The sequence below is a fragment of the Pelecanus crispus genome, chromosome 2 (assembly GCF_030463565.1).
Source record: "Pelecanus crispus isolate bPelCri1 chromosome 2, bPelCri1.pri, whole genome shotgun sequence".
Classification (NCBI taxonomy): Eukaryota; Metazoa; Chordata; class Aves; order Pelecaniformes; family Pelecanidae; genus Pelecanus; species Pelecanus crispus.
Window position 1 is genome coordinate 47070212 of NC_134644.1, and position 27223 is coordinate 47097434.

At 39.6% G+C, this 27223-nt stretch overlaps 1 protein-coding gene across 2 annotated transcripts; it reads left to right on the forward strand.

Annotated features, from left to right (window-relative positions):
• GPD1L (glycerol-3-phosphate dehydrogenase 1 like) lies at positions 1-27223 on the forward strand. Of its 2 annotated transcripts, none has more exons than XM_075704541.1 (8): positions 1-85; positions 5500-5677; positions 7394-7534; positions 11439-11577; positions 12769-12881; positions 20862-21095; positions 21507-21613; positions 24261-27223. In XM_075704541.1, exons 1-8 carry the CDS (start codon positions 33-35, stop codon positions 24355-24357), a joined length of 1062 nt encoding a protein of 353 aa, XP_075560656.1. In that variant the 5' UTR covers positions 1-32; the 3' UTR covers positions 24358-27223. The 2 variants fall into 2 exon arrangements, with proteins under 2 accessions (XP_075560656.1, XP_075560655.1); XM_075704540.1 differs by having other exon boundaries at positions 26-85; positions 7463-7534.

The following is a 27223-nucleotide window of genomic DNA, read 5'->3' on the forward strand; positions in this document are numbered from 1 at the left end:
GCGGCCATTGGCGGGGCGCGGGTGGCGCCGCCATGGCGCTTTCCGCGGCGCCCCTCAAGGTCTGCATCGTGGGTTCGGGCAACTGGTGAGTTGCGGCGGCTCCTGAGAGGGCTGACACCTCAGCGGGGGCCCCGGCCTGACCTCCCCTACGGCTGTGCCTGCCCGGGCCTTTGCTGTCGCTTCCCGCCCAGCGCCGTGGCCGCGCTCCCCTCAGGGGTGGCGGCGGTGAGGGCAGCCGCGCCCCGGAGGCGACGGCCCCGGTGCTGGCGGTGAAGGGCGATGTCTCCGGCAGCTGCCGGCGGAGCTTGGGCTGCGGCGGGCTTTTGGGCGAGCTTGTGCTGTACCGGGTGGGCTTCTCCAGCCCTCGGTCTCCCTCGGAGGCGGAGGTACCGCCCTGAAGTAACCGGAGGGAGAAGCGGCAGAACCGAGCGCCCTGTTTTGGCGTGCTTCTAGGCACCCATCTGTTCTGTGAAGAAGTTATTTTAGGATATTTTTAACCTGGTATTTGTTGTGTGGTTTGTCCGATATCAGGTGACGTAGACGTTAAAGATACTGAACTTTTTTTTTTTTTTTCCCCCAAGCAGGTCATTGCTAACTAAGCGCTGCCTTCTATAACAAGTTTACTTCTGTCCAAAAGTGTTGTTCAGTGTTTCCTACCTGTTTTCGGGGTTTCCTATGTTAGCTATGTTCCAAGGTAGTTCAAAGAAGAGTTGCGAGACGCCAGGTTATTTGCAATACCTTTTCTTTTTCACATTGATTTTGCTGAGGTACACTGAAGGCTTGAGACAAGGTTTTGTTGCTGCATCTATCACTAGCTTATAATTACACTTAAATAAACTTAATGTTGTGTCCACTGAAAGCAATATATTTACTAATCATTTTTCTAAGAGGAGCGTCATGTTAATAATCCTTTGGCTTGCTTCTTCAATTTCTCTACCGTTCCTGATCACTGTTTTTACCCTGGATCCCTACTTAACCATTAATAAGTAAAATATGTTATATAAATATGTCTTCACAGTTTGTCGCTTTAGTTACTAATGCTAAGCATACATTGTTTCCGATAACATTCTGTTTTTTAAGACTCCATCTAAATTCAGAGGAGTTTGGTGTAGAGCAAGGTACTGCAGTTTATTAAAACTTTCGTCAAGGCTATCTTAGACTTGTTGCTCACCCCCTGCCCCCTCTCTGCAATTGGCTTTTGAGGCTGTTTTGCATAGTTAAAAATATCAGCAACTGCCAAGTTGTGGCTTTCTTTGTGATGGTTTGTTAAGAGAATGGCTGACATTTCAGTGCTGCGTCTCTTGCTTTCCTTGCACTAGCTTGTTATATGAATGGGAAGATACTGTGCACTGCAGTATATCTCAGAAGGAAATTACGTAGTTAGACCTATCAATCTTTTATTGGGTATTGTTGCCGTTCTTCCACACTCAAAATCTAGCAAAAAGTTTTACAGAAAGTTTGACTGCATTTATATTTGATTCACTGTGAAGCACACTCGCGGAAGTTACCCACTAGCAAAAACCACCTGCATATATATATTTTGTTTTCACCTCATTGGATTAGTTTCATAACAAGAAAAGCTCTTGCTTGACAGGCTGGATATTTGGGTGGCAAAATACCTGTATCTGCAATGGTGAGAGAAAGAGATAATGCTGTTAACGGGCATCAGCTTTTTTCTTTCTTTTGGGGATAAATGTATTAAAATAACTGATAGTTTATTTCATATTTGATAGCAGCGTGGCTTTTTTTTTTTTTTTGTAACAGGAAAGCAGAAACCAAAGTAATCAAAAATTTTAAATTGCAGATGATTTCATGTGCAACAGCTCTCCCATCCCCCTTCCCCCCTCCCTCCAAATGTTTCTGAAAACAGTAATTCTTGGAGAGTTAGGTGATTTCTTCCTCAGAGTCCAAGGGATGACAGACACCAAATCCTGACTGCAAAGAGCACTGTGATGCAGTAACATATGCAACCATTGAACTAAATAGGACTTAATTTGAATTGTGTACCTGTGTGCATGTAAGTGCCTTTTTGTACTGGGGCCTGTGGTCCTTCATAGGTGGAAGTAAAAAAGTGGAAGTATTTAGTACTCAAAAGCAGGTAAATAGAAATTGAAGCACTTATATGCATCTTATCATTGATATTTTGGGGTTATGTATTTTTGAAGCCCAGATTACTGGAGTGTGTGACTGGTGTTGCCTAAAGTGTAAGCATGTAAGTAGTTGAAGTGAATGGGGTTTGGCATCTTTAGCTGTTTGGATACTTGTGGGGTTTTGGGGTTCTGTGTGAGATGATCCTGTCCCACAAGTGCCAGTAACGGTATGGATTTCTTTGCCTTCTCACAGTCCTTTAGCCTATACCAGCGATTAAAAAAGCCAGTAAAGGAGCTTGGCACGACAGTGACCGTTTAGAAGGGTTGAAGCAATCAACTTGGATGATAAACTACTTCCAGTCAGACTTGTTTGGTCGGTTTGCTAGGGGCAAGGTCACCTTAACAGTGAATTTGACTTGGCAAGGGTCACTCGACACCTGATGGACAGATGGCTCACAAGGCACCAAAGAGCAGTAGCTGTGCCTTTTGCTGGCCTTCCCCATTTAGGGTTGCTCAGCTGGCAGATAAATGATGGTATTAGGCGCTTTAAGATAGGGGATAAAATAAGCTTTCTTGAATGTGAGGAGAGTACACCTTGGGAATATGCTTTGGAGCCTCAGGATTCAAGGACAGTGCCCAGATTCAGTTAAAATGCTGCCTCGAACACGTACTATAGCCTGCTTTTCTGATAACACTTCCAGGGCAGGTTAACAAGGTGTGCACGGCCAGAGCTTACCCCTGTCTCTTTTGCTAGAACCAGTTGTTAATTAATCTGATTGCCCAACTTGAACAGAAACTGTAGAGTTTGGGAAGTTACCAGGACAGAGGTGTTCGTGTGGTTAGGACCTTGCCATAGAAAAATGGGAGGTAAAACTTGTGGTTTAACTGAGGTGATTTTACAGGGACAAGTGGTGGAGCTAGAGTTAATGGTATTATTTGCACTTGCGTATTGTGACTTCTGCTGATGCTGGTATCAGGACATGTTTAGGAGTTTCTGGGTTTTGTACTTTACTTGGAAAGTGATGGGGGGAAAGCAGACTAACAGTGGTACACTGTAACAGTGAAGGGCAGGAGACAAAATGGGTGGTCTTGCTCAGTGGGCATCAGATACAGTTCTTCAGAAGGGTTAAATAAGCGTATGTGATTGTATTTGGGCATACCTTTGATAGTCATTGCAAGGAAGAGAACTGCTGTTTGGCATGCAACGACCTTGTGTTACTTGAATAGCATTAACCATCCCTCAGAGCATGTCAGGGTTAAGGTTTATGAAGGAGTCTTTCACTGTGGTTTTTCTTGTGTAACTGAGCTGCTGCAGGCACCAAGTCTTGTAACCTAGCTCACACTAGAATTGTGATTGCTAGGAATAAATTGGCAAGAATTCCCATTCCTTTGCTTTGCGATGTGTCAGGAGTATACAAGACGAGCCAGATGTTCCAGTAAATTATTTCAGAGTACACACTGGGGAGTATTAGGGCACAGAAGAGAATATAGGCTTGCTTGTTGGATTAACAGGTGTGGGAGGTTGGTATTTCACCTTGCATAGAGCAATCTTCGTCTCCATGTCAGTTGTTTGACCTTGCGTAATTCAGTCCTACAACAGTTGTTGCAACGTAACAGGAAATGAGGAACCAGAGAAGCCAGTCAGGAGAATCTTCTTGAATTCAGGAACTAAGACTAGGCGAATCTTCACTTTTTTAATACTACATTTAAAGGCTGAAAAAAAGACAGGTAAGGCATTTAAATGTTAAATAGTAATGGAATGAATGTCTCACTCAAGTAGTACACGCTGCCAAACTTTATGCTGGCAAACTGAAAAGTCCAGTTAGACAGTTGCTGGATCAGTTATTTCTGTCTTTATCAACACTAAGCACACAGAATGTGTAGTGAAGTTCAAAACTGAAGACAGTGATTTACCAGGATCCAGACTTTATATATAAATCTGCAGTAGTAAATGTGCTTTTGTTCAAGGAACACAAAGCACTTTCTGAGGAACACATACCTGTGTTGTGTTGAATGTGATTCATGCTGTTTGTGTGGATCTGAAATTTGGGGGTTGAGCTGGTGAGTTGTCTACCACTGCAGCGGAAACCACTCTGTGTGCGTGCAGATCTAGAATATGAGCTTGATAAGAGGTGGCTGACAGTTGTGGCTTCTGTATCACCTCCTGAACCCAGGGGACTTTGTAATGTGTGAAGTGCTGTTAGAAAAATAAATTCCAGTCTTTGAAGACATACAGTTTTATGGTTTAACTGAAGAAGGTCTACTTAGGATACTATAATTTTTTCTGCCACTACTTAGAAAGTGACCTTAGGCCTGTGATAGCTCACATCTTTAATATAGCACAATGAGTTGTGCCATATTAAAAGCTCTTGGAGCAGAATCAATCTGTTTGGTTTAGTTGCCAGCTATGAGTTTATTACAAGCAATGTCCATAAAAAATTTAGGGGAGTGTGTGAGTATAACTAGATTTGTAAAGTTGAAGTGTTCTTACCTCCTAATAAAGTGTGCAGTTTACACACACACGCACACACATATGTAAGCCTTAGGTTGGTGACTCTTTGTAGTTTTTTTGCATCTTTCTAAATTTTTTTTTTGTCTGCTTAGTAGCTTATCAGTAATTATGAAGCCGCCTTCTTGTCCCAGGAAAGGAAGTTAGGTTAACAGGCTTTATGAAATGGCATCTTTTTCTTCCATGTAGCATTCAGGCTAGGAATGGAAGGGAAGGTTGTGTTTGTTCCTCTTCTTTTCTGTAGCTTCAGTAATTCTGATTAATTTCATTGCTGCTTAGACATCTGAGTGGTAAAATTGATCACCATCCTACAGGTTTCACTGTGTGCTGTTCTTGGGGAGAAAATGAGGCTAAACGTAATGGAATTACCTGCCTGCAAATTCAGAGGATGCTGTTGCAATAGTTAGATTCTGTGAGGTTGGCAGCATAGCCATAAAGCTTACAACTTATGCAAGATGTAAATGCTTCTTGGCTTTATATGCATATCAGTATTGTACAGCAATTGGTGGGTCAGTCATCTTAGCGAAGAAAGTTTCTTGTTTCTTAAAGCTGAAAATGGTCCAGTTTTTAAAATTAAATGTCACTTTACCACTGCTTTGAAGATATAATCCATTTGATTTTTGGAAATAGAACCCAAACTCTCACTGGATAGCCAATAATCAGACAAATAAGGATGTTTTCAGTAAATACTTCAGTCCAACCTACTCTAGATATATTTATTTGAGAGAAAGTAGCAGATGTGAATGACTGGTGTATTTTTCCACTTGTTTTACTAGATCAAAAATGCTACATAGTAACTGGTCCAATAATCTGTGAATTTCCATTTATTTAAAAGACAGTCTCTTTCTTCTAGAGCAAAATCATAATTTTTTTAGAATATTTTTTTCTTCTTTCCTGCAGGGGTTCTGCGGTTGCCAAAATAATAGGCAATAATGTCAAAAAATTGCAAAAGTTTGCTTCCACAGTGAAGATGTGGGTCTTCGAGGAGAATATTAATGGGAAAAAACTGACAGATATCATCAATAACGAACATGAAAATGTAAAATACCTCCCCGGATACAAGCTGCCAGATAATGTGGTAAGGCTCAGAAGCTAAATTCTAGTTACGGAGTACAGGGAATGTTGCTCATGCTGTGACTGGAGGTAGAAATTTGTTTTGTTAACAACTTTAGGGTTTATAATATTTCAAACTGTATGCTATTTTACTGATGAAATCAGAGACTTGAACAAGTAAAAATTATACAATTATGCAGGTAGGTAAATCAATGCACTGTACTATCTTTTCCTTTTTCTTTTTTTTTTTTTCCTCTCTCTTTATGTTACTTCAGCTTCTGTATAGGGTAGTAAATGTGAAAACCAGGGCAAGACTAATGTAACATGATGGTGGGTGGGCTGGTGGTGACTCTTGCCCCAAAAACATTATAGGAAGAGACTGCAGCAGCTGGCAATTCAGTAGAGATTTTGGGCAGAAAAAACACAGGAATTGCCGCACATGCAGTTTTCTCTTTAGCAGTAATGCTGAAATCCCATTTTCCTAGCCTTTGTCAAGTGTGGTGTTTCTGCTGTCCACTACCTGCTCGTTCAAGTTTGTTCTCTTTATCAGTAGGTTCAGCTTATTGCTACATTTTAAGCCTGAGCGTTATTTTAAGATGGTCATCAAGTGTTAGGAAAGGTGGAATCTGGCAAGTGACTTCAAAGTAGGTCACCTTAGAATCATAGACTCGTTTAGGTTGGAAAAGACCTTTAAGGTCATCCAGTCCAACCATTAACCTAACACTACCAAGTCCACCACTAAACCAATTAAGGGTAGAGTAGTAATTTCATGTTTCCTGGCTTGGTGGCTGGATTATTTTTTAATGAAAGTAAAAACTAGGAATCATTAAGGTTGGAAAGGATCCCTAAGATCATCAGTTCAACCATCAACCCAACACCACCATGCCCACTAAACCATGTCCCAAAGTGCCACGTCTGCGCCTGTTTTTGAACACTGCCAGGGATGGTGACTCCACCATCTCTCTGGGCAGCCTGTTCCAATGCTTGACCACTCTTTCTGTGAAGAAATTTTTCCTAATATCCAACCTAAACCTCCCCTGGCGCAGATTGAGCCCATTTCCTCTTGTCCTATCGCTAACTACTTGGGAGAAGAGACCAACACCCACCTCACTACAACCTCCTTTCAGGTAGTTGTAGAGAGCGATAAGGTCTCCCCTCAGCCTCCTCTTCTCCAGACTAAACAATCCCAGTTCCCTCAGCCGTTCCTCATAAGACCTGTGCTCCAGACCCTTCACCAGCTTCTTTGCCCTTCTCTGGACACCTTCTTAAAGGGTAAACAAAATCTGTGAGTACAGAGAAAGAGAATATAAACCAGTAGGTGTAAGAGGCCTGGAGAACAAATTCAAGTGTATAAGGAACTTAAGTAAAGAAACTACTTTTCTGCATGCAATAATTTATCAAAAATTGAGATTATTTTGTCAAAGAGAAGGCAGCTTTTTATTTTATATTTTCTTATTCAAAGTACTTGTTTGAATGTTATGGAACATTTTGAATTTTAGTTGCACTAACCATGCTGGTGGCTGTGAAGATGCCCCTTTCAAGACATAAAATAGCTTGTTTGAAAGCTTAAATTCTTTTGCTTTTCTGGGAAGTTTATGTTACTGCTTATTTTCAATGATGAAACACAGTAGTTTGTAGCATTCACTATAAGACCAAAATGTGCTTTCACTTACCAGATAACACTTGTGTATAGTGTTAATTCTAGGAAGTTATGTGGCCTTTCTTTCCCATAACTACACAGGTTGCTGTCCCAAACCTTAATGAAGCTGTACAGGATGCAGACTTGCTGATTTTTGTCATTCCTCATCAGTTCATTCATAAAGTCTGCGATGAAATCACAGGACGAATACCCAAGAATGCACTCGGTATAACTCTCATAAAGGTATAATAAATACTATGCATTGCGTAATAAATACTGTGCATTAATAACTGAGAATGTGTCATGGAATCTTCTAAAACAAGATGGCTTGCTATTTTGATATGAGAAGAATTTTTGCATTAGTCACTTGATTGTTCCATTAAAACTTTGTAGAGGCAAGATTGGAATTTGTCTCAGTCATTAGTGGATTGTTATGCGGTGTTTTGTTTTAGGCTAATGCTTGCAGGAAGAGGAAAATGATGCTGTTCACAGGACTTTTGAAAAGAAAGAGGGAGTGAATATGTTTTGCACCATCAAGCTGACCAATCTTTTATTTGTTGTTTCCAAACACATCATTAGATGAAGAACAGAGAACAAGCATAATGCTTTGATTGTTAACGCACATCCCACACACTGAGTTGATCATTTTAAGAACTGCTGAGAGAATTTCATGTGACTGAGAGGATAGTGCTCTTGAGCATGTCAAATATTATGTTGCAAGCAACAAGAGGGTGTTCAGCATGGCCCAAAAAGACAGTTTGAGCATAGGAAATAGGAGGGTGCAGAGGTGTAGGAAGTGTTCACTGGAGTGTTTGTAGTTTTGGTGGCAGGAGAAATCTTAAATGTGGATGGGCTTCTCCACCGCGCCCCTCCGTGTGTGTTTAGCTGCAAAGAATAAGCTATTCCCACAAGGTTTGGCAGATTCTGGTTTGTTGTTGCTGTGTACTTAGTTAAGAGTAGGCCATTTTCTCAGCACACGTTCCCTTGTTTACTATCATTTCTGGAAAATGATACATTTATGGATCTGTGCTTAAAAAGAACAAAACCCCACTATCACTACTTACTGCAAGCTTGTCTCTTTAGTTTGGCTAACCAAGCCCATCAAATCTTTATTTTTGTCAGTGCTGACCTGATACATTGCTGAGATGTATGAAATAGTGATGCTTCCCAAGTGCTCTTGCTGCATTTTGTAGAAAAACTTTTCATATTGTAGAAGGATAAAATAAGGCAGTGTTAAAAGAGCTGAATGCATAGTATCGAAACCATACAACTGTCCTAGATGCCCTTAAGTTTATTGCTTTGAAGTTGTCCGTTTATACTTCTTTCTTCCGTAAGCTCAAGATAAACTTTATTCTCCTTTAATTTGCTAAATGTGATTTATGTTCTTATGTCCTTAGTGATAGGAATAGCTCTAATAAAATCAGTGGAGTAAATGAGGATTTATGTCAGCATATCTGAAGTCAGAGTCTGGGTTTATATTCCCTTGGGATTACCGCTCTGGGTATTGATTACCAGTGCCTTAATGGAGTGTTGATTAATGGCTATGTTAAAAAAAAAGGGGGGGGGGGGGAGGATACTTCTTAAAAAAAAAAATCCAAACCCCAAACAAACAAAAAAACCCCAACAAAACAAAAAGCCCATACTTAGTGTAGCGTAAGTAAAATAGTGACACCTGCCATGCAAAGCAGAGCTGATTACTAGGCAGCTTCCCACTGTCACGTTGAGACACCGCATCAGTAGGTGGTCTTTCGAAAGAAATGGTGTGATGCCCCTTTTAATTGGTTTGCAGGAGAATGCAAAGTACGTTAGCTTTTATGAAAAGGCATAACTGTGCATCATTAAAAATATCATTCATTAAGAAGAAAGGGCAGAGATTGAACACAACAGTGAAACTAGTAGAGGCAGGAATGCATTCTTTCCTCTACTTTTGCAGCTTCTTTATGCATCCTGTTTTCATCAAAGTCGTATTTTTAGTGGTCTCATTATGCTCAACACTAATGCTATTAAAGTAGCTTGTGTTAACTTTGGCAGTTAAAGTGCAGTTCTGCTCTGAAAAATATCTTTAGTGGGACATCTTGTTTCTGTGCTTTCTAAATTGCTTGGCAAGTTAGCAGTGTGTCATCTTTTAGTCTTTTTTTTTCTTTTCTTTTTTTTTTCTTTTTTTGACCAACTCATCATCAAGCAGAGCCTAACATCTGATAATAAATCAGTCTTTGCACCAAAAACGTTTGTCTGCTGGTTAATCTGTGTTCCCATTGAAACATTTGCAGCTGTGTTGCTTATCACTTTATCTATGAAAACCTAACAAATCATTGTGTTGGCAGGGGGAGGAACTGTATACAACTTATGATGCAGTACAGCAGCGAGCATGGGAAATAGGATAGGTGGAGGTCACTCAAGATAACTCTTCAGGCAGCCTCAACATCAATCTCATTTTCATCTACCCATATACAGGCCTGAGGGATTGCTAGGGCGCAAGTGATAAGACCACAGAATCGGACTTGCATTGTGTGGGGATCATTGCTGCCCAGTGGAAATTTCCATGTTTGAGCCTTGGTTTTTGGGTGAGGGAGGGGTGTTTGTTTTTTCTCCTGTCATCTTGTCATTCAGTATTGGATTTAACTCTGCAAGAAACGTGCAGCTCTCTTTGACTTTGTCAGAAGTTGCATCTGTTTCATAGCGGGGCTGAATTTGGCACTAAGCCTCTCTGATCTCCTTTCACTTGGATGAATAATTGTTGTGTACATATTCACATTTTTGGAGTTGTTCCCAATCTGTGCATGCTTTTCTGTTTATTAATTGCCTGCTTAGGAGGAGGGGCCTTACAGTTATTTTGTGGGGACATTTGACACTGTGAGGGAAAAATACAACGTGTATGTGTGCTTGCTTTCAGATTCTTTCTGTATGGCTCATTAAAGATGAGAAAGCAGAGCTGTGCATTAAGTGATACAGATTGAAAAATAATGCAGAAATGCGAGCACTGTTGTCTATAGTTTAATTAGATGGTTTTATACAGGCATTCTGCATGTCTCTTGATTGCACCGCATTATTTAAGGAATAGCACCTGTGGTCTGTGGACATGTAAATTACTGCCTGCCTGAAATGTCACTACTGGCAACATACAAGTGTGTGTGTGTGTGTATATGTGTATCTGGAAGTAGTAGAGGATCACAATGCCTTTTTGTCTTTAAGTCATAGTTCAAAATTACCAATCCCCAAAGGTACCAAATCTCCAACATTAAAAATAGTACTGTATAAAAGGTTACTGTGGGAAGGAAAGACCATTTCAGTACCTTCTCTGCCATGCCCCTGTTCTAAAAACCCAAAAGGAGTCTGTATTTAGCAGGCTAGGAAAAAAGAGTTTTGTGAGAAGAAAGTGGTCTCATTTGGAGTTCTTGGTTCAGGCAATTCAGGGTAGCAGGCTCTCTTCTCCATTGCAGCATTAACCTTTGGGGTGATCTTTTCTAAGGTGCTATTTCTGCCCCTACTTTCGGGCTTTGTAAAGAGTGCATCATAAATACAGATTAAAAATATCCTTAGAAGTTAAATTATTCTCAGTTGTTCAGCTTTCTACATATCTGTGAATGGCTGTTCCATTTGTAGTAGTATTCAAAATGATTAAACTGGGTTTCTACTAGTAAACCGTTGTTGGTATTATACACAAGGGAATCTGATATTCCAGTTCAGATACCTCCTCACAAAACAAGTTATTGGGATGCCATTTTGTGAGTTTTGGTGCAATTTCAAATCCAAGTGCAGGCCTGATTCACAACTGATGGTTTGGTGATGCTTCACTGGTTTTAGTAAGGCTACACTGATAATAAGCAGCTGAGATTCTGAACTAACAAAGCTGAATATTTAGCACTTCTTAGAATCACGTCCTTGAGTGTGGAATAAAAACTGTTACCATCATCTAGAGTTTAGTCCTAATTCTTAAGGTGCTACCTCCTATGAAAAGAAAACAGCTTGGAGAGGTCACAACAATAGCAGAAGTTTCACCGGTAGAAAGTCTGTCACCTTTAGTCTCTATCTGAATAGGCCTTGTTGCAGTTCTCACCCTCATGGACAAGACTAATTGTGATGTGCTTTCTTCTCTACTGTGTCTAATGAATGACTTTTTAGTAATTCCATTTAATGTTGGCTGCAGGGAATAGATGAAGGCCCGGAGGGACTCAAACTGATCTCTGACATTATTCGAGAGAAGATGGGAATAGACATCAGTGTGCTGATGGGAGCTAACATTGCCAATGAGGTGGCAGCAGAGAAATTCTGTGAAACCACAATAGGTACTGTTCCAACTAATAAGAATGTTTAAAACATGCTCCTGTCCTCACAGTTGCACACCAAATAGCTCAAATTTTATCTTTTTCAACATTAGCTGGCTGTTATCAGAAATTGTTGGGTTCTTCTTATTTTGATATTCAATTTCCTAGGATGTTTACACTTCCAAAAGTACTAGGGCAATACTGGGAATAGAGGGAGAAGGAGCAGTCCCATTTTACCTAGTCTGACTAGAGTTGTGACCTTAGCAGGTGAAATACTAAGCATGCTTTTTATCACCCTCCACATAACAAACTGCCTTATTTTATTACTGTGCTTAAGATTTTTTTTGGGTCTGCATGGCTTTATATGGATAAATGATTATATATTCTGTACTCCAGCTCAGGTGTTATGGTCACAGATGGTACCTTTATGCATGTTTGGGTTTGTTTGTTTGTTTTTTTTAAGGTATCAATATCTTGTTTTAATTTCTCAAAATAATTAGTTCCCCCAAAAGCTAGACAGGGTTTTAGTTCTGTGTTGATGTCTGTGCACCTTTGCAGCACAAAGTGCCTAGTCTTGAATTTCACAGTGTCTAGATAGGTGTATGTGTGTGTGTATATGCATACAGGTAGTCATACATAATAGCACAGAGTTCATGTTATTTTTTCAGTGTTAATTTTTACAGTTTTGTGCATTTTTAGCTTTGTAACTTCCCATTAACAGCTTTTGCATTCAACTTATTTTTGAATGGTTGAATTACCTCTTAGTGCTTAGAAACATTTGTCAGTAGCAGCATGCTCAACTAATAAAACATCCTTGACATACCTTTATCAGTAGGTATTTTTCTGGAATGCAGGCCTTAAAAAAAAAACTGGTAGAATTGCACCTGCTATATTTTTAATTCACCTTTGTTTTATTATTAACTGTTCTTTTTAAAGAGAATGATCAAAACGAGCGAGTATAGAGATTTAATGGAATTGTTATTTAGAATCTGTTGCTGAGCAGACAATGGATTATGAAGTCCAGAGTAACTCAGTGCAGAGCTTTTAAGTGTGATGTAGACATGTCCTTAGTCACTTAAAACAGGAGTCTGTTTAGGATGAAGATAGAACAACCTTATCTCTGCTTTTAAGTATTTTGACTTGCACAGGAAAGGCTAAATAACACCCACATAAATTATTCATTTTTTAGCCTTCCTTTCTCTCTCTCAACAGGCAGCAAAATCTTGGAAAATGGCCTTCTCTTCAAAGAACTCCTGCAGACTCCAAACTTCCGAATAACTGTAGTAGACGATGCAGATACAGTTGAGCTTTGTGGTGCTCTGAAGGTAAGATTAACAGGCTGCGGCTGGTACACAGATGGAACAATGATCCTTGTAGAGAAAAGAGGGTATTTTCATTTAGAATATTGTGCTTTATATAATATATAAAACTGCTGCATAACATTTCTGGAAGAACCAGATGGGAAATTAGGGAGCAGCAAGTTCTGAGAGTTGGCTTTTAGACCCTTGTCTCACCATCTCCCAAGTTCTCTTTCTACATCTTTCACTTAGCTTACACAGTCACGAAACAAGTGTTGATTTTCATCTAACTGGTCAACATATTTCTAAATCCATTTTAGTTCCCTTTTTCTTTTTGCAAAAGTGTGTTCACAAAAAGAAAGGGAGAAAGAAGTTGGCATTAATCCTTTGTGTCTGTTGACAAAACTGTTCCCCTCTTCATTGACTTACACAATGTAAGCACTCTTCATGTTTTGTATTTTGTGGACATGCACTGCATAAGGTTTGTGTGGATAACCACATACAAAAATGGCCTGAATAGGAAAAAAGTTATTTCGGACAGTTACTCATCTGGAGGTTTTTTTGGTAACAAAATTGATGCTGACAGGAAGCAAAGGCTAGCTTAAACATATTCTTACTGCTGTTTTTTTCAGGTTAATTTACAGGCCATTTGTGAAAGGAAGGCATCAGTCGCTTGGCACCCTGGCCAATAGTACTGTAGTTCACATTATCTGATATCTATCGTGGAAGCATTTCTGATGGGTGTAGTGGTTTAGTAGATAATTTGGCTTACTTTTTTATTTTTTATGTTTTGGATAATTATTTTGTATTGCTTTGTTTTCTCTGTTGAAATTATGTCTAAACTATACCATTCACCTGCAAAGCTACCAAGCCAAGGAATGGTGTCTTTAACCTAAGGAGTTCTGATGCCTGCTCAGTGGGAAATAGATTGATAGCTATAATAACGTAATTTTTGGCATACTGGTTTTCTTGATAATTTTGTCTTGAGAGCTGTCATACTGGAAGCCCCAAGAAGGAGGTGGTCATGGGTCTGTGCACTGGGCTAATGGGATACACTTTGGTGTAACATGCTTTGGAGTTCCTGTATTAATAGCAATTTCTCAAGATTGTGAACCTTGTAATTTGGCTCCACAGCTATTGCTTTAAAATGCTGTGGTGATGTGGGAGGTTAGCAGGAAAGAAATGCCTGTGTATAGACCCATGAAATTAGTCAAAAAGTTTTAAAAATTTATTTTTCTTTGAAATCTGCTCAACCTGATGTTTTCTGGCTAGCTTAAATTCTCGATTGATAGAGGAGTTCTGTCCCGGATAATTTTTATTCCAGACAAATCTCATGAAACGGTGCTAGAGATGTGCATGCCCATCAAACCAAGCAGCTAGTCAGCAGACACTGAAACTCCACTGTAAAGGTCCAAGTCAGGCAAGATACCAGTATCTCTTTGGAAGCGCAGAAGAATTTAAATAAATTGTTCTTCTTGACAGGGAAAGATACTGAGGGTGAAACTTGTGTATTTTCTTTGTAGCCTTGTTTTGTTCCTCCCTCCTGCTTCATTATTCATCGTGCACCCTGCAGACTGAACTCTCTAGTTGCATTTCTAAAAAGCTGTATATATTCTGTGTGCTCTGGTCATTTGGTTTTGATTGCAGTATATTTTGTTAACTGCGTTGAGACTTCTGAAGAAATGCATGGTTTGAGCTCTAAACAAAAAGCAAATTAAGGATAGATTAACTTGTTTAAAAACACTATGGATTTCTTGCCTGATTAAAAGGCATGAACTGGTATAAAGTGGCATAGATCAGCCATGCTAGTATAGGTAATGTTTTTTAACATACAACTCTTCATTAATCTCAAAGAAAATTTTATTAAAATCATATTTTTAAAAATAATTTTTCATTTAAAACACTTTCTCATTTAATCATAAATCTTGACAGCATGTAAATAATTTCCTGAGCTGTTTTTAAATCTAACATTGCAAAATTTTATTAATGCATTGGGAACACACCTCTGAAAGAAAATTAAGAAGTGAAGATTAAACAGATGGGTATGTTTTTATTGCCTGTGCAAAGCAAAATGCAAAGCTCAGATGTGAATAGTGAAATGTAAACTTGGCTTTTTTTCTTCTTACTAGGAGAATTGTTTGCTAAGGGTAAGAACAAGCACTTTGGTTTTTTATGATTAATCTGATAATCTTTGTAATAAAAAATGTGAAAAATGAGCATCTTTTCATGTGATTGTTTTTAGGGAAAAATCTAAAGTGTAGGTTCTGTCAGCTGACAGTTACTTTATCAAGCTTGGAAAGTTACTTCATGAAAAAATAGTAAAGATTAGCATTATTTAACTTGCTGAAAGGAGGAAATTCCTATTTCAGAAGATCACAGTGTCGTGCTGTGTGAAGAGATGGGTATGAAAAGAGAGGTTCTACTCTCTTTCTGTAGCAGTGCCAATTCAAAATGTCAGCAGTGTCACTGCAAACTACAGCTCAGGGGACAGAAGTAAGCAGGCACACATGCCAGTCCAGACTGTCGTCTTGGATGTGGAAATAGTAAAAGCAACTCCTGTATTGGTATGTAAAGGATGAGAAATACTACACTATGAGAAATAGTATATTCACCCAGCTTCTGCATTTTTCTATAAACACCAGCTTGGAAAAAGGAGACTTTTCTGGTATTTCTGGCATAATAGACTAGATCTTGTTAAAAGTCTGTACTTACCTCACTCTTTATTTCTGCAAGCCTTTCTAAGCAGGGAAGATTTTCAATGTGGATGGTTGCCCAAAGGTTGGGAAAGAATACAAAAGGGTGACAGAGAGTGGTCTGAGCACAGCTTTCCCTTACAGTAACGATAATTTTAGGTTTGAAATGTGCTTTTTGAAGCATATTTGAATTCAGACTGTAATAAGAGGTATTGCAGCTGGGTGATCATGAAAGAACGTGCTTGATTGCTATTTATATACATATATATGCATATATATAAAAAATAACCACTTCATTTACTGTATTTATTTTTTGTGACAATGGGCTGATGGAGATGGACTGAAGTATAGAAATCAGTGCAGTGGAACTGCAGTCTTGCGTCAGCTTGGAGACTGGCTGAATAGGCAATGGCAGTCACTTCACAAAATCTGATGATACTGAGGAAGAACAGCTGTCTATAGTAACTTGTTGGCTATAGGAACAAAAAGTGCTTGGCATGTTCTTCTCTATCAGGCTATTTTTCTTTCGAGGACTGAAGCACATTTCACATTTACTTGTTGACCTTTTCTAAGGGTTGAGGTCAGAAATTAGCAAACTTCAAATTTGGATAGTTCCGTTTCAAGGTGTCCAGTTGGCTTTACAGGCAGCCTGACCCAAGGCCACCTACACGTTCTGGCTGCCACTTGCCAGACAATGAAGGGGCCTTCCTAGGGAGTGCTTGAAGGTTATGACACCACTGTAAGAGTAGTACGTGCAGCTATGCATACATATGGATGTGCTTCTGGATGCTGATGAATGTGAAACTGCAGGGTAGCACAGACCCCAGGTTATCACCTCTGAGGCGTCCTTAGAGTCCTTAGAGCCTGTGCCAGCATGTGGTCTTACAATCAAGCAGCGCAGACATGAGGCAGGACTGAGCTGGTGTGTGAACCTAGCAGCATACTTGAGAGGCAATATAAACATCAGTAGCTGCATTCTTGGGTGTAAACTGTACTGGAATCACTTAGTGTAGTGGTGACAGGGGTGAATGTGAAGGAAGGAGAAGTGAGAATCTAGTCTCTGGATATGGCAAAATGGCTGTGCTCCAGCTGCCCGAGTATTTGTTCAGGGATCTGGAGAGTTAAACACCCTCAAGTGGCAGCAGCCAAGGACTGAGACAGAGGTGACAGTTGCTGTAGGAAGGAGAAGGAGCAGCAGCTGTGGTTGCCTTTCAGGTTGCTTCAGGCCCATCTCTAAATCTTACGGCTCCAGCTTAGCTTTAAGCAAAGAAGTAAGGAGCGTAACAATGATTTATTGTTTACCAGGTTATGAAACCCAGCATTATTATTTACAAAGGTGGTCCTGCAAAGTGTGTTTATGGCAGTCAGTGTTGGATAGTCAGTCTAGGTAGTGTAGAAGTTGATTGTGGTCATCACTCTTTCCTGAGATTGAGTGGAAATGAAATCCATTATTTACATTCAAGTTTGCCAGGAGCAAACAAGCAGTTTAAGCTTAACCTCTCTGACAGTCCTGCTGATCCTGTCTTTGATTTGTTGAGTCTTCATTTGACCTCTCTCAGCCATGATGTGAAGCAAGGAGCTTCTCCAAGTTCATGTGTAAGTAAGAGAGAAAGCAGGCTGTGCTGAGCTGTGATACTACCTCAAGGAAGGCTGGATGTTCTGGGTGAATTAACATTTCTGCTTCTCCAATGATCTATTTAATTATGGAGAGGTAATGGTTGCCTCAGAAATGCCCTCTGAAGCTGTCTTCATGAGCACTTCACAAACTTACTGTAAACAGAGTAGGACTGTAAATTGGATATTTCTGAGCACTGACTGTGTAAGCGAACAATCTGTCAGCAAAGTCTGTAGACTTGTTAACCTTGGTTCCTTGGTCATCTATTGACCTTGCATTTGTGACCTCTGGCAGGTCTGCAGCAGATCATGTGCAAGTAAAAGACACTTTTTTTCATTCGCTCTGACACATACTGTGAGCAATGCCTGGCATCAACATTTCTTTTCTGGAGTATAGCTTCACTATCCGGTGATAAAATAACTGAGTCCAGTCCTTGCTTATGTTTTAGAATAACTAGGACTAACACCAGCTTCTGGATACCAGACCAGCTAAAGACTCACCTGTTAGTGCAAAGCATTTTAGTAGCTTAAAACCATATGCAATATAAAAACACCCTGTACATCTTGCTTACAGCATGCATGCTTTAATGTAAAAAGCTGTTAATGCCAAGATGGGGAAGTGTGTTTGCCCAAGCGTGAAGTGGGTTTGAGAGCTCCGAATCACTCAGGCCCAGAGGAACACTATGTTGCAGTTATTTTGGGGTGGTTGTGGCAGTATTTTTGAACCTCTGGAACAACAGGTTTGTCTGTAGGCTAAAATCATCCTTGCTTATTGGGCTGTCAGACCCCCATGTTGTGTATGCAAATACAGTCAGTCTTTGAGGTCATGGAAATGTGGGCTCTCTCCTCTTGCACAGATGTATACCCATTGCATTTGCAGGAACTCTTGTAACTTCAGGTGTAGGCTTTGGCAGTGGCAGTGTTCAGGATCAACCATATCAGATACAGAAAGATGTTTTGGCCAGGTAGATACGTGATTCTCCCCCCGCCCCAGTCTGCTTCTCAGAGGATCACTATAGTGTTAGTGCCACTAGGCTCTTGTGTGTTAGTTTGTGTTTTGCATATGCATCTTCCTGAAACAAACTTGACTTAGTGCCTACACTCAGAGATTTCAAGTACCAAGCTGCCTGTTTTGGTCTTGTTTTGGACAGAAAGATGACTCAGTCCCAAGTTTTGTGAGATTTTTTTGTTGTTTTGTTTTTAAAAGGAATGGCTCATCTTTCACTAAGGTGTAACTTCCAGTGTGGTGTAATTCAGTTCTCTACAGAATATTAGACACGAGAGAGTTGTCATAGATTCTTCAAGGATTTAAATGAAACCAGATGGTAGAGCTTGTAAATTCATAGTTGTGGCCTGAGGGTTATGTAGACTAGGGTATAACAGTCTCCTAGATGTGGGTGTGTGTTCTAGAGCATGATCAGTTGCAAACTCATTATTTGCAAACTATGTGTAAGAACATACAATGGGGATATTGTACAAACGAGGAGCTTAGTGTTTCAGTGTTAGACTCACAGCTTCTCCCCTACCCCATCTCCTCAGAAGCAACTAGTCTTGGTGTGACTTGCTTAGAGCAGTATTTCTGTTGCTCCAAAGACAAACATTGCAAAAGGTAAAAGTAGACAACAAAATGCCATAGGCCAAATCATACTGTAAATTATAATCAAGTAGCTGCTTCAGAGTGGAAAGGAAAGTCAAAGCAGGCAAAACTGGAGGGAAGGGGAAGCTTTAGTACTGGAGTGTTGAAGAAGTATGTGGAAAAAGCCTAGAGGTTGTTCAAAAATGTTTTTGTTTTTAGCCGAGTGCTAAACACTTGCAGACTTCACTTATGTGGAGATTCCATTTAAATGGCCTATCCTGCCTGAAGACTTCTTAAATACCTGTTTGACTTCCTCTTGCTTTGCCAGCAAATGAACAAATCTTGGAGGTTGGTCTGGGAGAGGCATCTGATGAAAACATACCCTGACTGAATAATCACAGCCAAGATTTAAGCCAAGATAATCTAAAGCACCAGCTTTAAAAGTCTAATCGTCTTTTGCTAGTCCAGGTCTGATGGCGAGATATGTCTGCAATTTTTAAGGTCACCTTTAGACCTCAGCTAGCTGCTCAAAAAGCAGTGACTCGTCTTCTGACTTTGATTGAGAGTTGCCTAGACGTGACAGGCCACACAGCACTGCAGCTTCGGTTCTGTGCTGGTTTTGGCTGGGACAGAGTTAATTTTCTTCATAGTAGCTAGTATGGGGCTCTGTTTTGGATTTGTGCAGAAAGCAGTGATGATAATACAGGGATGTTTTTGTTACTGCTGAGCAGTGCTTACACAGTGTCAGGGCCTTTTCTGCCTCTTAGACCACGCCACCAGTGAGTAGGCTGGGGGTGCACAAGAAGTTGGGAGGGGACACAGCTGGGACAGCTGACCCCAACTGACCAAAGGGATATCCCACACCATATGACATCATGCTCAGCATACAAGGCTGGGGAAAGAAGAAGGAAGGGGGGGACATTTGGAGTGATGGCATTTGTCTTCCCAAGTAACTGTTACACGTGATGGAGCCCTGCTTTCCTGGAGATGCCTGCCGACAGGAAGTAGCGAATGAATTCTGTTTTGCTTTGCTTGCCTGTGAGGCTTTTGCTTTACTTACTAAACTGTCTTTATTTCAGCCCACGAGTTTTCTCACTTTTACCCTTCTGATTCTCTCCCCCATCACACTGCAGGGGAGTGCGCAAGTGGCTGTGTGGTGCTTAATTGCCAGCTGGGGTCGAACCACATCAGGTTCTTACAGTTCAAAAACCAAAACCAAACTGGCGGTTAATCAGCTTGTTGCTTTCATTAGCAACTTCTGACTGTTGCTGTTTCTTCAGCAACAGCTGAAGTTGGTTTGGGTTTTTTCCCTGCATTGGGTGCTACATTAGGTGCCGTAATGTTCTTTCTCCTGTGGTTTCTGTTGAGGTCACTGCTGCTGTTGTTGCATGCAGAAAGGTATTACTACATCTATTGCTTCCTTGTTTGCTTTATCATTTTGTCAGAATGCCATCTCTTTTGGAGTGTTTTGGCTTTTGGTAGGGTGGGGTGGTTTTTTTGGTAGGAGCAAACTAACCATGGCTAGTCTCTGACTCCCAGGCCAGAAAATAGCTTCTATATTCACTTCACTCAAACGTGTCTCAACTAATCTCTATGTTTGTAAACCAAATAAGGGACTTGATAGCTGATTGTTCACAAAGAAATAGTACATTGTTTGTAGAAGGCTATCACCAGGTCTAAGGGAAAAAAAAAAAAAACAACTAGCTTTGGTCACTCTAGCTTTACCCCCACCTCAGGACAGGAACAGCTCAATCTGGATAAAACCTTGTTTAGGTGTGGGGTAACCTGTTTGTTCTTGAAGATAGTCAATAATAATAGTTCCACAGCCTCCAGGGCAACTTGTTCCAGAACTTTAACTATGCTTTTATCCTTGGAAGTACTGAGTAATGTAAGACTTGTCTTTTTTTTTTTTTTTTTTTTTTTTTTTTTGAGGTTATCCCATAAACCCCAAAACAAAACAAAAAGCAACAACAAAAAAAAAAAAACCCAAAACAACAACCTAGTCTTAGATTAATAAAGTATTTGCAGTTCTTAAGGACACCTACACTCTGTCTTTTGGTGTCTTCTAGGATTTTGTAAGCAGTAATTGACTCATTTCCCATTTGTTTTTTCTCTTCTCATTAGAATATAGTGGCAGTAGGAGCTGGGTTCTGTGATGGCCTTTGCTGTGGTGACAATACCAAAGCTGCTGTTATTCGCCTTGGCCTAATGGAGATGATTGCCTTTGCCAGAATTTTTTGCAAAGGACAGGTGTCTACTGCCACTTTCCTGGAGAGCTGCGGAGTTGCTGATCTCATCACAACATGTTACGGTGGCCGGAATCGACGTGTAGCAGAAGCGTTCGTTAAAACTGGAAAGGTACCTTATTCACTGGGTGAAATCCAGTGTTGCAAGTGCTAGCACTCCTGGTTTGTTGGAGTAATAGTACAGTTATCTGAGATGCGCTAGCTGTACAGAGTGAATACCCTACTCTTTCCTCTCATTTTTGAGTGTGTTACAAGGTTAGAATGAGTGTAAAGGTGTTAAAAAGGAGGGGTGATTAAAAAAAAAAGCTGGAGCGATAAGACATTGGGAGATGGAGGTTTAAGAAGGAGAATATTTACAGACAAGAATATAGGAGAATATTATATACACTTACTCAAGTACACTTTTGAGAAAGGAAAAACACTCAGTAACATCTTTTTTTTTCCATCCAGATGATGTTGTGAGGCTTATGAAAACTTTATCATAGCTCACCTTTTCTTCCTTCCCCCTGCCTCTGTTTTTTAGTCTATTGAAGAATTGGAGCAAGAAATGTTGAATGGTCAGAAACTGCAAGGACCACAGACTTCTGCAGAAGTGTATCGCATCCTCAAGCAGAAAGGAATGCTGGAAAAGTAAGTAAGAACAGATAAAGCAAATTCCACATATCCCTTTTTTATCTCCATAACTCTTTTTGCATTTTTAGTCTTGTATCTTCATGAAGGTAATAGCCAAAAAGAAAATCACTGTAATAAGAGTAGCTTAATCCCCAGTTGAAAATCACCTATGTCTGTCTCTGCAGTGTACAGTAATTAAGCTAACTGCAGAAAAAAAAATCTAATTAATATGTTGGCTTCAGTCTTTGCTGTTTACGATTCCCTAAATGAGACAGGATGCTGTGTTTGGGGGTTTTGTTTGGTTGTTTTTTTCCCTGTTCTATCTTACAACAAATAGAGTGCATTAATAGAAGATTTTGGGTTGTGTTTTTAATGCAAGATACGAAAACGGAGAGTTCCTAATTTGTTTGGTATACCAACATGTATGTGTCAGTTCTTCATAAAAGGTCCCATTGAACAAGGCTTCTGAAAGCAACTTCAAAGTGTTTTTCGAAAACTGTTGCTACTGCTTTAAAACATAAAACACAGGAAAACAGCCATGGTTTCAAAGTGAAGAGGTTAAGAGTCTAGTAAGAGTAAAATTTCATACTCTCATCCTACAAAAAGACTCCCAAGGCTATGTAGAAATACGCAAAGTCAAAGCTCAGTAGAAGAGCCTTGGTAGCAGGGTTGATGCCTATTGGTATTTACGGTGCAATTCGTTTTTTCATTTCAACAGTTGTAGAACTAGCCCTCTTAATGTGCTCAGACATAAGATGCGTTAGGAGTTTGCTGGCCATGAGCCTGCAGTCAGCCTTGATTCTGCTTTCCCGGTGTGAAGTGTGGCAGACCTGTGCACAGCAGAGTAATGTTCTCTGTGATGAACAGCAAGACTTATGTATCAAGGTGTGGTTTGTGTAGTGGTACTTCTTCACTGAGAAGTAACTGGCAGTACTGTATCTAAAGCTGTGTGAAACTCGCTTTTGCTTCAGAACGTTCATGTGTTTTGTGGCTGCCTCCAGTAAAACCTCACGTAGGCATAACAAATTTTATTTTAGTACCTACATTTAAATTTTTATGGTAAAAGCAAATTCAGGCCCCCCCCCAGCCCAATATATTATACAAAATGAGTGATAAGTGAGGCATGTTACACATTTGCATTTATTAAATTTTTTTTCTGTGTATTTCCTGGTAAGGGTTTTGCAACCTAAACAGTGTAGCATTGGATTTGAAAGAGCAGCTATGTGGCTATATGCTAATTTTGGTTCCACCGATGAAATAAAACCAAAACTCAAGTCAGTTGGATTGACCTGAAATAGTCTTTGCTATTGCTGCTATTTTTGTCTTGTTCTCCACAAAAATAAACCTAAAGAAATGAACGCACATTCATAGCAAGACATTAAAATGTTTCCAATAATTCAAAATGTAGCATTTCATTTTTGAGCACTTCTAATAAAAGCCATGGAAACAATGGACTAAATTCACAAGCATGTCCATTCCCCCACTTGCCCCCCCGCCAGTAATGCAAAGTATTGCATTCAGCCCAGTACAAATCTTGTATCTGCCCCTGAGAGTGCAGTAGTCACCATGCTCTAATGGTACTCCTGAGTGGCTCATGGCTTCTCTTGTGACCTCCGGTTCACTCTGAGGAGTCTAGTTCAGAGCTCTGTGGTGATACCAGAGTTATCTCAGCATAACACATGCTAGCAGACGGTATGGGCAAACATATATGGTGCTCAGTACTGGTTGGGGGTTCTGCTTAATGCTGCATTTGTGCATTACAGATAAAGCTTTAGAGTGACTGATGGGACCACTTTCCTGAGGAGAAAGTCCTAGTCCAGATGTATTCTGAATCACTCGGAAACTAGCTATTTCACCATCTCTAACACTCCTGATTTATTATTTCAGTCAAAATAACATAGTGTGTTTGGTCAAAATTTATCAATATAAAAGGCCATACTGAAATGGCATATTTATTCTGGTGAACAGGTAATTAGTCCCTAAAATTCACCAGGCTCTGTATAAAGATGGGACTTGTCTGGCTGTCACTGTCCAGGAAGGCAAATATAAATTTCTGTAAAGCATCTTGGCTGTAACAAGCCTCCAGATTATCAGAGAAGCCTGAATAATTTGAGGGTTGTTGGAAATGTGGCCAATTTAGAAACAAAAAGAAAGAAGAGGTAGAATTTAGTGTCTCAAAATCCACATTTAATTTTCGACTCTATTAAAAACTTGACCTTCAATTTCTTCTTGGGTCTCTTTGTGTCATATTCTGCAATTGTGTTCTCAAATTATTGCTCAGAGATAATGCATAACTGATATGCCAGTCATCCTTTTTAACCATAGAAGTGTACTGCTATAAGAATGTCAAGGAAAGATGCGAGTGTTTTTAATTTTTTAATTTTTCACATCACTTAATGGTTGTGCCATACATAATGAATGTTGCAGGCTCCATTATAGCTAGCTAGGCTTTTGAGAGTGACTCACTTTAGAGATGCATGTAGGTTCTGTATTTATCCAGCGCTTTTCAGTCCAGTGTTAGCATATGACAAATACTAAAAGAAATTGATTTTTCAGTCTCCCTCTTTCCCCTCCCTCTCCTCACCCCATTTTATTTCTTTCATTTAAGAAAATGTTACAGAATAAACTTAATGCTGTATTTGCTTTCCCCACCCTGTTTCCTCAGATTTCCACTCTTCACTGCTGTGTATCAAATCTGCTACGAAGGGAAGCCTGTCAGAGAGATGATATCCTGCCTTCAGAGTCATCCAGAGCACATATAAAATCAATCGGGCCATCGTACTAATGCAGCTTTCTGCCTTTCAAATTTATATCTGGGTTATGTCAAGTGGATGTATCATTAAGCTTCGTTCAAAGCTGCTCACTAGGCAACAGCAGCAACATGAATGTCTCTGAATAGGTATTGTTTTTTGGTTTACAGCCTAGTTTGACATAGCATGCAGTGTTGGCTTGGTGATTGTCATTTTACTGGCTAAAATAGAACCGTTTTAAGATGCGCAATGCAAAAATTGCACTACGTATCTAGTGTATATACACAAGTGTACTTTGTGTGTGTTCCTACACCATAAAACACAATGTTCTGTTGTCTCTTATTACGACCTAGTCCAAAATCCACTGGACACCGTGGGAAGAGTCCCACTGGTTTTGATGGAGACTGAATCAAGCTTGTAACCTTGAAATATTAGGAGTCTTTCTATTAGAACTTGGTTTTAGTCTGCATACACATTGGAATTTTAACATTTTTCATGTTTATGATCATATTAATTTAGGCAATATTAATGCAAAACAAGTGGTAGCAGTTATTCAGGGGGCTACAGGGATATTTTAATGAACTCTGGTAAAGAATATTTTGATTTTTGAAAGTCTTTAAAACTGTCAGACTCTTTTGAAACCAATTTCTAAGTGAATTTAAAGTTTTTAATTACGCTGTTTTAAAGGGAATGTGCTAGAGGGGGATTATTACCTCCCCTTCTGTTTTTTAATCCTTGCATTTTTGTATTTCTCCATTTCTTCCTTGCTGTTCCCAAGAGGTAGGCTTTTCTAGAATCCCATTCCCCCAAATAAGTGGGAAATGTTGCCCTGGGGAGTCTGAACCCTGGAGCTGAGGGTTCATTTTAGTGTTGTACCTGTGGTCGTTCTTCACTGGTGGTGTTTGGTGGGTGGGGAAGGATACTCTTGGGTATCCACTGCTCAAAATTGTCATGCTGTGTTTCTAGCTTAACCATCAGCTGTAAAGTGTTGCACTCCACAAAACACTCCAGGGAATGTTTGGGGAATTCCCTGGTGGATCATGCGTGTGTTGTCAAAAGGGTTATGTGCCAGCATGCTGACTGCATTCATTTCAGTGCCTGCCAGTGACTGACATGTCAACTGCACTGTAGTCTTGAACCAGCCTCCCCAGAGAAATGGTGAATTCTGAAGTTACTCTTTCACTGGACAAAACTTTAATGGGTGCTGCATCAAGTCCTTTATGACCAATCTCCCAGAAAGCTTCTCAAAGGCATCTGTCTCTTTTATTCCCCAGGTATCTCAACGAGGTTTTTCAGACAGCTTAGCTTTATCATAAAGGTTAATTTTATTTGTTATTGGAAAATTGGTGATTTTATGGAGTTTGGGGGTGGGGTTGGCTTGGTTGGGATTTTTTAATTTTATTTTTTTAAGTAGGTTGATGCAAGAGAAGATAGATAAATGGAATCTGTCTTGCTTTTCTTGTATACTAAACTGTAATTTTTTTTGGTAAAATATATGCTAGGTACATAAAGAGTGGACTCATTCTTGCAGCTGGGAGACGAGGGTTAGCATCGAGTTTTACAGAGCTCAACAAGAATGCCCATCCACTCTAAATATCCACTCCAAACCTCTAAGCAGTATAAGAACTGTTGTTCACTGTTCTCCGTGATGTTTTTAGACCAGAAATCATGAGCACAAACCCATCCTGAAGCTTTAAGCTGTCATTCAAAACTTCCTAAAACAAAGGGGATGCCTGGGAATAATTGTCATACTTAAGTAGCCTGGATTACTCTGAAATAGGTCAGCATTGTACAGACAGGAAGATGCTTCAGCTCAGGGGTACCATTTCTTGTGCTCCTACGATGTTTTGCATTAATTTTCGGAAGATCTCTTGAATGTCATCAGATATTCACAGTTGTGAAAAGTTATTTTGCCTTATTTCTGATTTAGTGCTAAATATAACAGGTAATGGCCAGAAGTGAAGTAACATCAGATGTTTGTGGCAATTGAGGAAATCACTGGTAGAGCTGACTTGGGGTAAGCACTCTGCTTAGACAATTCAAAGGATGTTTTAAGATCGGAAGCACTAACGCACACATAGAGCATACACTCCTCATTACTGCATAACTTTCAGTATGTCTGCTTATGCTTTGTGGTTTTTTTTTTTAATACCAAGCTGATTGGCTTTGCCTTTATATGTGTATATATACATATATATATAAACCTCTTTTTACATGCAGTATGTAGAACAGTAGCATTTTGTAAGATACACAAAGGGCTATATGAGCTAAATGTGGTAAATTAATATATATTTTAAGATTATTTCTTTATTATTCCAGTATTACTTGTACCACTGAAACCCCAGAATCTTAATTGTTCTTGTTTTGTACAGAAGCCTATTCTACGGCAAATCCAGAGAAGTGGTTTTTATGGAATTCTTTCTTCCAGTCTGTAATGATATTCTTGTTCTTTTCAGACAAAAAGTGAGGTTTCAGTAACTAAAATAATTTATTTAGATTTCTATAGATATCTCACCATTTGTATTTGCTTTTCAGTGCTTGAGAACATTCAGCTTGGCACTAGATATTTTTCCTCCACTAATATTTACTGCTCATAAAAAGACTGTGATATGATACTGGAACTGAATGAGTAGAATCCTGTTCTACAAACACTGTTTTGCCTAGTACTGCGATAGTCTTTCTGAAAACATTAACCTCTGTGTAAGGTTTTTGCATACAAGGTAGTAAATTTGTAACTAATTCTTCATTTATGAACATTAATTACTAAGGAAGGCATTATCTTCTAATGATACATACTGCCCTAGACATATGACTGATTTTTGTTTAAAGATTGTGAATATATACCCATTTGAAGAGTTAGTACAAATAAACATTTTTG

Excerpts from the sequence above, each read along its gene's own strand:
- GPD1L (XM_075704541.1), top strand. The coding sequence starts at position 33 with ATGGCGCTTTCCGCGGCGCCCCTCAAGGTCTGCATCGTGGGTTCGGGC. Across the intron at positions 11,578-12,768 it reads ATTCTGTGAAACCACAATAG|GCAGCAAAATCTTGGAAAAT; the intron begins GTACTGTTCCAA and ends CTCTCTCAACAG. Across the intron at positions 12,882-20,861 it reads AGCTTTGTGGTGCTCTGAAG|AATATAGTGGCAGTAGGAGC; the intron begins GTAAGATTAACA and ends TCTTCTCATTAG.